Raw genomic sequence first — 12,328 nt, 5'->3', positions numbered from 1 at the left:
ATATATATAATTGAAGTATATATATCTAGAGAAAATAATCGAGGAATTCTTTTACAAATCTAATGTTGATTGTTTTTTACAGAAAATATCTGATTATTATCTTTTGCATCTCTAATCTTTTTTAATAATCTAATCTTTTTTAATAATCTTTTTTAATAATCTAATCTTCTAATCATTTTTCTTTTTAATCTCAAGATAAGTGTAAATAATTTTAGTTTATGTACATTATATATATTTTTGTAGACATTATGTATTCCAAGCAAAAGTTTTCCGAAATTAATCTACATTATTGAATTTCACGATATCTTTCTTATAATATAATAAAGATGTTAAAAATGTCTTTTGTCTCTCATAATGAACTTCTTACCCTCGCTTGCATGTATCGGAATACTAATTTCAGGCCTCCCTCTCGAAAAACATAATTTCTCGTCGAGAAAAGTTTTGTTAATAGAACGGCCGCATTAATAAATCCGCGGTTCTTTTCAATCGGCATTCGACGAGGTTCTCGCGCCATTCATTATACTAGTGAAATGAATCCGCCACGAACGCCGTATTCTAATTAGCTAAGTTCTTACAATTGCGTCGCCGCCCCGTTACTTTTGTTATCACAGTCGCGTTCTTGGTCCAATCAAAAAGTAACCGTATACAGAGTCGATTATCCTCCCTCTTGCGTCCGCATCCGTCGTCACCATTCCGTTGTCTGAATGCAGTTTGAATGCCGCACACCGGTAATGGTATTACGTGCAAAGTGCCGCAATATCGAACGCTTTTACTTCCACAAACGTGATCTCTAGAGAGGGCCTCGTTCGCCACCCCTATCTTCCCCGCGCGTTTCCCTGTATATTGCACTCCTTCGAGGAACTCGAATCACCAATTAAGAGACTCAAACTTCCCCTTTGCGTATTCCTTGTGAATTCTGATTAGCTATCTCTCGCATGTTCCTTGCGAAAATGAGTTATAAGAGTAGAATTTTGCAAGCTTCAGAAGGTAAGTACACAGGTCAAATTGTCGCAATAGTGAAAATAATTGTAACAGGAATTGTCATATTTAATCTAAAAATTTCATCTTTCGATATTTCACATCGTGACATTTTAATTGTTGCAAATTTTTTTTTGCGCTTATTATAATAGAGCAAGATTTAAAAAATTATTACGACTTCATGTGATTTCAATGACATCTAATATAGATGATTTATGAAAAAAAAAAATTTAATATTAAGATCCTTGGCGAAAATGAGTTATAAGAGTAGAATTTTGCAAGCTTCAGAAGGTAAGTACACAGGTCAAATTGTCGCAATAGTGAAAATAATTGTAACAGGAATTGTCATATTTAATCTAAAAATTTCATCTTTCGATATTTCACATCGTGACATTTTAATTGTTGCAAATTTTTTTTTGCGCTTATTATAATAGAGCAAGATTTAAAAAATTATTACGACTTCATGTGATTTCAATGACATCTAATATAGATGATTTATGAAAAAAAAAAAATTTAATATTAAGATCCTTGCACGTGAATAATGTTATTATGTAAAATCGATCTTGAAAGTCTATGAGTTTTCAATATCCGCTTTGGTTAACATTTCGTCCCTACTACCTTTGGCACAATCTTGCCGCAATATCAGCAATGGAAGTCGTAAACTAGTTTGAGTGGAGGTGAATTTTTCGTTTTGCTAAGTCGGCGCACATTCCGTAGAACAGTGTTTCTCAAATTAAAGAGATCCACAAATTCGTTTTAAATATTATCCTGAATAATTTTCCTCTTTTCATTAGATTATTAGAGAATATTCACTTTAGAAATTTTAAGTGTATTTCAAGTATGAAAGACAAAAAAATTTTTAATGTCAGCATTTTATTCTGGTCGTAAAACTATTAATAAGACAAAATATATAACACGATTTTTGCATCACAAAAATATTAAACCATATTCTTTCAATTTACGAGATTATTATTTTTATATAAAATTTGGAAAAAATTACTTTTTATACATAAATTATTATAAAATTTTATCGTCAATATGTAATTGTGCATAATATATATCTTCCATTCATCGCGGTGAGTGAGCACTACTGTGGAATTTACTGTCTTCGGACGTGTATGACGGGGCACGTGGCGCTGCGGAATCACGCTCATACTTTATCTCGAGAATATTGATTTCCGCGGTGGTGTTGCGTGAGCCACGTCGATGGCTGGTGGGCGAGCAAAAGGAGCTAAAAAATTTAACGGATGTGATGGAAGCTGGCCTGGCGAGACGCCAAGTGCAGCATCTCGCGCTTTGAGGATCCATAATTTGTAACTGAGCCATCAACGTGGCGTATTGTTATCGAGAGTGCCTCTATCCGCGTCGCACTCGAAACCGATTGTAAGTACCGGCTACCATATCGAAATTCTGCCCGCTGTAAAAAGGAACGCGCATATCGAAAGCTGACACATTTCGCTGACGTATGTATAGTGGTTCTGTCTCTATCTTTGCGGCTGGAGGACCCGAGCCGAGGGCAAATTGAGACGCACGGTTGCATTGATATATCGAGTCTGATGCTCGCGCGGATATCTTAGAGCTCGTAAAATCTGAAAAATCCTCTATTTTAAATAATATGTATTTAATCTTTTTTTTTAATAATTGTTTATAATTTTATATTTGTAAAAGAAATATCAGAAAAAATTACAAAAAAATGATTTAAAAAAATTACATGAAAATTCATCGTTAACTCGTTTTTTAATTTAAATCATCTTTTACTAAAAAATTTTAATTTTTGAAACTATTTAAAGTAAATCAAATAAAAATATAAATTTTTAAAAATCGAGAATTGAGGGAGATGTCAAATAAATAAAAACACATTTTTTTGAAGTTGGTTTATTGCCAATTTTTGGCACAAATATTGCAACTATGTATATACAGGGTGTAAAATTTACTCAAAATCATGTTACAGACAGCTTAATTTTGCCGTAAAAGGGAAGTCTCGATGTTGAGCGATTTTGTGTGTTGCATTCCGCATAAATATACAATGCAATTCCAAATACATATTCGGTTGATGATTTGCTCGCATATAGCTCTGTACCTCGGAAATTAAGGTATTTGCTGCAATCGCACGTCGCCCGTCAACGATATCCGCCAAATGACAGTAAATCTCATTGAATCCTATTCAACGGGGAATAAGCGATGCCGCGCACAAAATTTAGGAGATATGACATTAATGTCTCGTACATTGATTACGTTGCACAAACCACGCATTTCACAGTATGATTGCCATCTCTGACATATTATATGTACTGTTTAAAAACAATCATTTTCGGTAAACATCTGATTTTTACTATAAATTTATTTTATTTATACCTCTTTTTGCTGTATTTCGGCCAATATTTTTATACAAATATTATATTTTTCCTGATATAAATAAAAAATTCCTCTCATATTTTCAATTTTAGATAAAAATATGTAGATTTGTTTTCATTATAAAAATTCTTTAAAAAAATCTAAAAAAAATGATGTGAGATATAATCTTAAATTCGTATTTCTGTGGTACATTTTGCGTGGATTAACGATGATGTATCTTGATTTTCATCTCATCTCAAAATCAAATGATATATTAAACAAATAAATCATAATTGAAAAATATTTACCCAATAGTCAGCAAACTATAATTTAGAATTTAAAGCATTGTGATACGCACAGAATTATCTATAAAAATAACACCGTGCATATTCAACATCTGCGACTTCATTTTTGCAACGTACCGTTCACTCAGGTGTTCAATTAACATTAATCGACTTCTTGCAACATAACCGTCTCTGTCTTTCTCTCCGCGATCTGAAAATAATCTAAAAAAGTCTTCCCTCCGGACATGCGCTAACTGGATCGCTTCTATGTACCTATCCAGAGCTCCTCTGATCTCATGACTACAAGGTTTGCAGCGAGTTTCGAACGATAAAAAGGATTTTCCGATAACCGTCTTGTCCGAGAAGTCGGTCGAGAACAAGTTGTGTCACATGGTTACATTTCTCAAAGCAGATATATTGTCGCGGAGCAAACACATGTTAGGCCGCAGGGTGTTACGAAGTTAAGGTACCTCGCTTTACGCTTGTCAAAGGATCATTCTCTCCGGCTGTCGGCCAATAAGGCCCACGTTAAAAGCCAACGGAGAGGCTATGCGGGATAATTCATCGTGTTTTCTGATCTTACAAACAACGATATTGCCTCGCAGTGATGGAATCTGCGAAAGTTAGACTCGCATTTTTGCTCCTCTCTTATGTCACAGCTTTCACAAATGATGACCATCTCTTCGCCATCTTGCATGGCACTTTATCTTCTCTCTTCTCGTCTTATCCTACGCCTCTTTTTTGCTCCTTTCCTTTTACGTTTATAACCCGAAAGATACTTCTATTCTATGTCTTTATATTTCCATGCTTATTTGTTCTAATTTAATTTACTGCAAATTTCGACCACTTTTTTTTCTAACTCAAATTTTAATTATTTATTAGTTTAATTATTTATTATTCCCTTCGTAATTTGTATATATACTCATTAAATAATCCGACAGAAAATATTATGTTTTATAATATAAAGGAATTAATCTATTTTCTTTTATTCTATTCCTTTCTATTCTTTTTCTCTATTTCCCTTTCTATCTCTCGTAATTTTCCCTCATGATTTTCTCTTCCACTTTCTTGCATCTCTTTCTCAAAACTCATCTTTTAAGTGCCTTGCCAGAAACTAGCAACTTCTTTATGATGCTGAACTCGCTCATTTACCTCGCGAGAAGTTTAATGAGACTTACAGACCGAAATGGCACTCGAGCGTTTTATGACTCGCCGGAAAAGACAGTTCTTCTAAAAAAAAAAAGAACGCTAAATTCGCGCCGATTGTGTAACGGATGTGTTTACGATGTGCTTGCGCGGCGCGAAATTGTTGCACGAATTCCAAGCTGCGATGGATACGTTTATCGACGGCACGGTTCTTCAAACTTTGCGTGCATCCAACTAACTTTTACATTAAGAGATGAAAATTAAGTAGTTAACCACGCGTGAGTTATTTAAACCTTGCAAATGGAAAATCTATCGTATTGGCGAGAAATATTTTAACAATAATATGTAATTTGATAAAAGAGAAATTGTGTATCTCTTTTAATATCTATCCGCGAAATCCTGAAGGCTATTGATGACTATATTAAATATTTAATAGGAGTATTAAAGCACTTCTGCATAAAAGTTTAAGTAGAACAACAACATCTGCTGCCTCTTAAATCTGTCCTCAAAAATGAAAGTTTTTAAAGTTCTAATATATATTTAAACTTCTTGAGTATTCTGATAATAAATTAATTTCGCGAAATTAAAGTATTGTACCAGCTTATTAATCCAAGAGCACGCCGGGTCTGTAAATGGTAAAAATAAATCCTGTCGTTATCTCTGAATGGTCTTCAATCCTTAATGATCCGCGCAAGAGCCACGGAACAAAATATAAGATTTAAGCGTATTGGCAAATATTTCTGTAAAATTTACTCCACGTTAAGAAGCTTTAAGACACGAGCGAACGTAATTTTATCTTTTTCAAGAGATTTACAGGTTGTACGAAACGAGTCAATAACTTCTCTATGTAAGCTTTTATCGTAAAAATCTCGCATCTCTGTTCTCGGACAAACTCTTTACTTTAGTGAAATAAAAGGGGAAAAAACTATAACGTAAAATGTATTTGTCTGTGATTGTGAAGTTCTTGAAGCAATGATCCGGGAAAAACGAAAATTTTGGTGACTTATAACGTACAAGCCAAAAACTTGTAGTTTGCTCTTTAAATTTGTTATGTGATATGTTTCGCGGAAGTTGAATAAAAACGCGTTTCATAAAAAAATATATAATGCTGTTACAAAAGAGAATACTGCATGAGAATAAAATATTGCGCGAAAATTATATGATCAATTTAAAGATAACATTTACTAAATGTAACTAATTTCTTTGTTCTTTAATATAATAGAAATAATCTATCTAAATCAATAATGTAAAGTAATATTGATAAAACATAAATAATAATGTAATTATTTTAATATAATAATTTAAGGAAACAAATAAATATTTATCATAAAAATTAAAATTTGGAGAAAATTTTTGCAGTGCATATTTTAAAAATACAGACACAATTACATTTTATAATAAAAATATTTGTGTAAAAATATTGTAAAAACTCAAGACAAATTATATTTTTTTTTAATACATCAGAAAAAAAGATAAAAATCTCTATCCATTTGCAAAGAATTACCAATAAAAATCTTTTCTCACTTTTTCTTTCTCTATTTATGTCATTTGAATGTTGAAAGTTAAAAATAATCTTCTTAAATAGAGAGAAATTTAGCTTATAAATTTCGCAACGGAATTGATAATAAATCGAGGTCTTACACTGTGAAAATATTTGCATCGATAAAGTAAAGTTTCGCGATGCAGAAGAGAATTGGACTGTCTCTGACAATCATTGCTATTCTCTGTCGGTCTCGTGACAATGCATTAAGAACCAGATTCTCGACAGCGATTTTCAGCGAAAGTGCCATTGCGGAGCGACAGGATAATTTGTCGTTGCATCTCGGCGCGAATAAAAGGAAAGATCGAAAGGAGATTTACAGATGGGATTCGGCATAGACAAATTTTCTCCGTCACATTTTACGACCGTCTTCTTATTTTGACAAACGGCACGCCACGTTAGAAAGAGAAACGCGTAATCCCAGTTAATTAGACCGCCATTAGTGTAAATAATTCGCGTTAAATCTCGCGCACACCATTCCGTTCTTTAACCGCAATAAGTCGACCGAACGACGATATTCCCTCACGGACACCCCATAGTCCCGCTAAATCCCGATAAATCCGATCGGTTCTCCATCGGTACATTTCTCTCTCCCGCCCTCGCCCCCGGAAATCGATGAGAGCAACGAGATATACGAGCTGATTTACATAGCCGTCCGATGTAACTCGCCTTTTTGCCGAAGCGGATTACGCGCTCAATTAATGTTTAATAGGGTCTGAGTTTATGGCGAGAAAAGTAATGCTTTCTAAATGCTGATTTGTTCCCCGTATTTCAATGTATCAATCCGCATCCCAGATGATTATTCACGATTCGTGATTGTCGTAATTATGATCTACTTCGTCCTTTTTTTATTATACCAAAAGATCAGTATGCGCAAAAAAAAAGCTCTGGGTGGAACATCGATATTTTTTATATTGATTATTTATTTTTATATTATAAGTAATAAAAATGCAACAATTTTGTGTCAAATTAAATTCTAAAAATAAGTGTATAATAAAAAAACATTTCCCAATTAATAAATATATTTCGCTGTTCAATGTTATCGAGAATATTTCCAAGATTCTCATTTTTTGTATAAATCGTCTACCTTTTATCAGAAATGCATTTTTCAAAATATTTTTATATTTATAACAATATATGTTTACTCAAGTAATATCCTTGAGCCAAAATGATATTTTATTTCTGTTTCAAGATAAAATACGCAGAACTGGAAACGGGCCAGACCAAACCACGCAGATTTTCCGTTGCCTAAGGCCAAAGAAAAACTAAATATAATAGCGTATGTATACGATGCGCTTTCTTCAAGATAAAGATTTTATAATGTCGCAAATACAATTCTATTATCGTGCACACAATTGAGGATTATAAATTCATGAAATCTTCGTACTATTAAATCCTGTAATTCAATAATTAAAAAACGCTATGAAAAAAAACTTTATCTAATATTCTCATACCTTAAAAATTTCTTTACATTTTTTTCAAAAGATTTTTTTAATTAATGAGATGTCTAAAACATTGTTAGTTTAATTATTTTTTTAAATTAATTTATAATATTAATTAATTTTATATATAAATAAAAAATGTATGGTATTAAAATTAATAATATACCTTTATTTTCTGATCGTGTATTTTGATTTCATTAAATATCGTCGATAAAGGCAATAATAAAGACTGGTAAAAATTAATTAATGAACAGTAAAAAAGCGTCATAAAACATCGACATAAATGTCCGCGAGAGTGATTTATGAACAGATGTTCGTGATTTTGTATTTCTCATAACCTTCGACGACATTCAATTACCGGCCAAACTGCCCAGATCGTGTCAGGGAGCCACGAGCGAAATAAGACTTATATATATATTTAGGGGGGGGATCCAAGTCGCGGAGAAGTAATTTAGTGTACCTGACAGACGCTATAATCCCGCAACGAAATACACAAGGAAAATAGAAGGGAATCCTCGAAACGCGAGTCGCCGAAACACACGATCGGCATAAAATGCGCGACTCCGGGCTACGTATATCGGGATACACACACACGCGCCCGCGCGCGCGTACGTGATGTTGAGTACTGACAGAAAACTGATTGTGGCCTAGAAAGCATCGAATCGGACGAGTCACCAAACGACTCTGGTGACGGGAGTAATTTCCCCACGTATGCGTAGCAACGTTGTTTCACGCACGGATAACAACGAGAAAAATCCCAAGTAAAATTTCAAGCAGTGAACATTCGCAGCTTGATATTTTGTCTCGACATATTTTTACACCACTAAAAATCAACTCTAAATTTCATCGCAAATTACGCTACGCGTTAATTTTTCCTAAAATCTGAAATAGAACAAGCATACAAATAAAGCATAAAAAATCAGCAGGCAAAATAAATATGTAAAATGATCGATCTCTCTCGAAATAAATGACATATTTTCGCGCCATTAAAAATCAAGTTTAAATTTCATCAAATTACGCTACGCGTTAATTTTTCCTAAAATCTGAAATAGAACAAGCATACAAATAAAGCATAAAAAATCAGCAGGCAAAATAAATATGTAAAATGATCGATCTCTCTCGAAATAAATGACATATTTTCGCGCCATTAAAAATCAAGTCTAAATTTCATCATAAATTACGCTACGCGTTAATTTTTTCTCAAATCTGAAATAGAGCAAATATACAAATAAAGCATAAAATCGATGGGGAAAATAAATATGGAAGATGATTGATCTCTCTCGAAATAAATGATGAGTTTGCTTAACGCGTCTGCGAAAGGAATAATCTCCGATTGGACGCGAGTGAAACAAAGTTAGCCCATCATCCGCGCTATCATTATCTCTAATGGCCTTAATCAGCGGCGTTTGTTACGCGATTGTGCAAACTACAGGAGTTTAAAATGTACAGGACATCGAGAACTAGCGTATTCCTGAAAGTATACAGCGCGTCGAAAAGAAAGAGGGAAAATCTCATCCACAGTCAGAGCTTATCTCGAACGAATCACGGATGAACCGACTTTCGTATGCAGCTTTGCTTTCTTGTGTCGTGAATCGCGAACAGCAAAATTGAGTCGACCCTGCAGAAGATTGAAGATATTTTTTATCGCGTTCCCGATATACACGTTCCTAAAATATTACACATATATCCGCCGAAGAAATCTTTGTGCATTCCTCCAATTACACGATCGCCGATTGCAAATTCTATCGAAATCTTGTTTTAGGAATTATCAGTTTTCTCTCGTAAAGATAGAAAAAGGATAAAAAAGTAGTTGACATATAATTATTACAAAAAATTCAATTAAAAATATGCATAATAATACAATGTAACGTGACCAAAAATTGCATTAAAAATATATCTTAAATTAATATAAATTAAATATAAATAATATATGACACCATGGCACGAAGGAACACATTGCCGTCAACGTGTATTTTAAACGCAAATAAAATTAATTAACAAAGTTCGCCGTGACTTTATTTTCTCGTTAATAAAGTTCGCGATATGTGTACGCGGGTGAGAATTGTAATCGGCATAACTAGTCGTATTAGTCGTCGACGCATTTCCGCTTGAAGTCACCGGAAGCGAAAAGAGATCATCGTGAAAAGGAGGGTAGCGGAGAGGACTCGCGGGGGGAACGAAGCTGCGCACCGGAGGAAAATAACCAGGTCGTCATTTGTATCCGCCATTATCGTAGCTGCAGGTACTTCCGGCGAATACGCCAACATTAAGCAGTCCAGGTGCATGCCGAGTTTATCAGTGATGGATAATGAATTTTTGGTGCCCGGAATTAATCTATTTTTCAGGACCGATAAGTACTTTCGCAATAAAGCGAAAATGTAGTAAATCCATAATATATTCTCCGACATAATTACGGGAATGGTCATTTTCCGATATTGCTTCAATTTGACATAAATTTCTTTCCGATAAAATAGAATAATCTTGGAATTTCTAACGTCTTGTTTTTTTATTATGCTTTGATCAAGAGAAAATAAAATTTTAAAATTATGTCTTGAAATAAAATTATATCGTACATAGATAAAGATATATTGTTTTTGGTCTAATAAATAAATATTTAATAAATAAACAATACAGACACACACTAACTAGACTTTTAAAAATTTAGATTTTAACAAGAAAAAAACCAATAATATTCTAAAAGAAAATGTGTATCGAATATATACTTTTCGTCAAGTAACATGAAATTTTTCATGATACGTCTTTAAGGTTCGAAAGCGCGGAAAAGTGCAACCTCTGTGTCCGTTCCTGAGACTCTTGTAGCTCCGTTAGTGTTGGCCGCTAAATACGTGAGATCCAATTTGGATCCGCCCCAAAATTCAATAGAGTAGTGGTGTATATGCGCCTCCCTGTTACACGAGACCGGCATCTCGGTGGTATCTAATTTCTGAGCCGCCGTGAAAGAGTATCATGCACTTTCGCGATATTATCCACGGAACCTCTCTCTTTCCCCCCTTCCCTCTTCTCTCTTCACGGAAGGATCACGAGCAATCCAGTAAATCCGCTATCGTATTCTCGGGCTACTCGGACGAATTAAAAGCCATTGCGCGGAGCGTAAGATGGCGAACCGGATAAGGTATTATCTAATTGCGCCGCTCGTTGGCTCGCTAAAGACACTGCCAACGTAATTGATGATCAATAAAGATAACGTATCTACCGCGACATTAACCCGCGTTGCAGTAGCGTGCCATTGCTGCGTAAGGGTTATCGCTACGAAGTAATACTCCATAGGCGATACGCAGGATAAATGAATTGAAACGTCGAGGGTGATACATATTTAAATCTTCAAAGAAAGATTATTTCACAGAAAAGACAAAAAAATTTAAATTTTAAATTTTCTAGAGTTCCAGTATCAAAGTAAATCAGATCATTAGTTGAGAAATAGATCAGTCGATAACAAAAATACGATAAAATTTTAACGATTCATAATCATTCAATATCTCGTTAATTTTTATTAACGAAATATAATGCAAAGTAAAAACTGCAAAATAATTTCTTTTTACAATAAATAATTTTTAAATAATATTTACGCATATAAAAAAAGTGTTCTCCTTTTTTAATATGATATATATAAAACTTCCAGTTTTTAAAATACAAAATTGTATTATGATATGTATATGTATAAGAATATTTTCTGAACTCTCTGTTAAAATTCTTGAAAATTTTTATGGAACTCAAAGCAACATTTTCACGTGCCAGACGTTCTTACGCAATTTAGCGTATATCAAATTATCCGATTTCTCAGATTTATTTCGGATTCGACTCTCAATCTGGATTCGAATTGGATTCCGCGCTTCCTAGAGGAGATCCGAATGCAATCTTCCTTTCCGCGATATTATCCGAGACGGAAGCAACCGACTGCGAAAGGCGGTCAATAAGAATAAATCGACTGCTTTATTCTTGCGGCACTAAACAAATTAGGAGAAATATCTGTGCCATAAGAGAATTACTTTTTTAAAGAAAGGCTCATTAATCTTTTCATCGTGCTTCCAGTTTTTAAAATACAAAATTGTATTATGATATGTATATGTATAAGAATATTTTCTGAACTCTCTGTTAAAATTCTTGAAAATTTTTATGGAACTCAAAGCAACATTTTCACGTGCCAGACGTTCTTACGCAATTTAGCGTATATCAAATTATCCGATTTCTCAGATTTATTTCGGATTCGACTCTCAATCTGGATTCGAATTGGATTCCGCGCTTCCTAGAGGAGATCCGAATGCAATCTTCCTTTCCGCGATATTATCCGAGACGGAAGCAACCGACTGCGAAAGGCGGTCAATAAGAATAAATCGACTGCTTTATTCTTGCGGCACTAAACAAATTAGGAGAAATATCTGTGCCATAAGAGAATTACTTTTTTAAAGAAAGGCTCATTAATCTTTTCATCGTGAAATGAATTTCGCGACGTGTTCGCTAGAAGATTTTCGATAACTTTCTCTTTTACTCTTATTCTTTTCGACTTTTACTTTTGTACACCTATTCTCCCGCCTTTTCAATTCCGCCGAAACGCTTTTTCCCATCGTCAAAGTGCACTCATTTAC

General features: G+C 33.9%; 1 protein-coding gene across 12 annotated transcripts in view; it reads right to left on the bottom strand.

Annotated features, from left to right (window-relative positions):
* Window positions 1-12,328, bottom strand: part of LOC115235805 (venom dipeptidyl peptidase 4) — a 386,957-nt gene that overhangs the window by 157,410 nt on the left and 217,219 nt on the right. The window contains exon 1 of one of the 12 annotated variants that reach the window (XM_029807809.1): window positions 8,185-8,316. The exons of the other annotated variants lie outside the window; for them this stretch is intronic. Within the exon in view, the coding sequence (XP_029663669.1) occupies window positions 8,185-8,274 (90 nt within the window). The 5' untranslated portion in view covers window positions 8,275-8,316. Of the gene's footprint in view, window positions 1-8,184; window positions 8,317-12,328 lie in introns of those variants that run through there. 12 annotated transcript variants of the gene reach the window in all.

The sequence above is a fragment of the Formica exsecta genome, unplaced genomic scaffold (assembly GCF_003651465.1).
Source record: "Formica exsecta isolate Colony F162 unplaced genomic scaffold, ASM365146v1 scaffold235, whole genome shotgun sequence".
Classification (NCBI taxonomy): domain Eukaryota; kingdom Metazoa; phylum Arthropoda; class Insecta; order Hymenoptera; family Formicidae; genus Formica; species Formica exsecta.
Note: the sequence above shows the minus strand (reverse complement) of the source record. Positions and strands in the feature narration are given on the sequence as shown.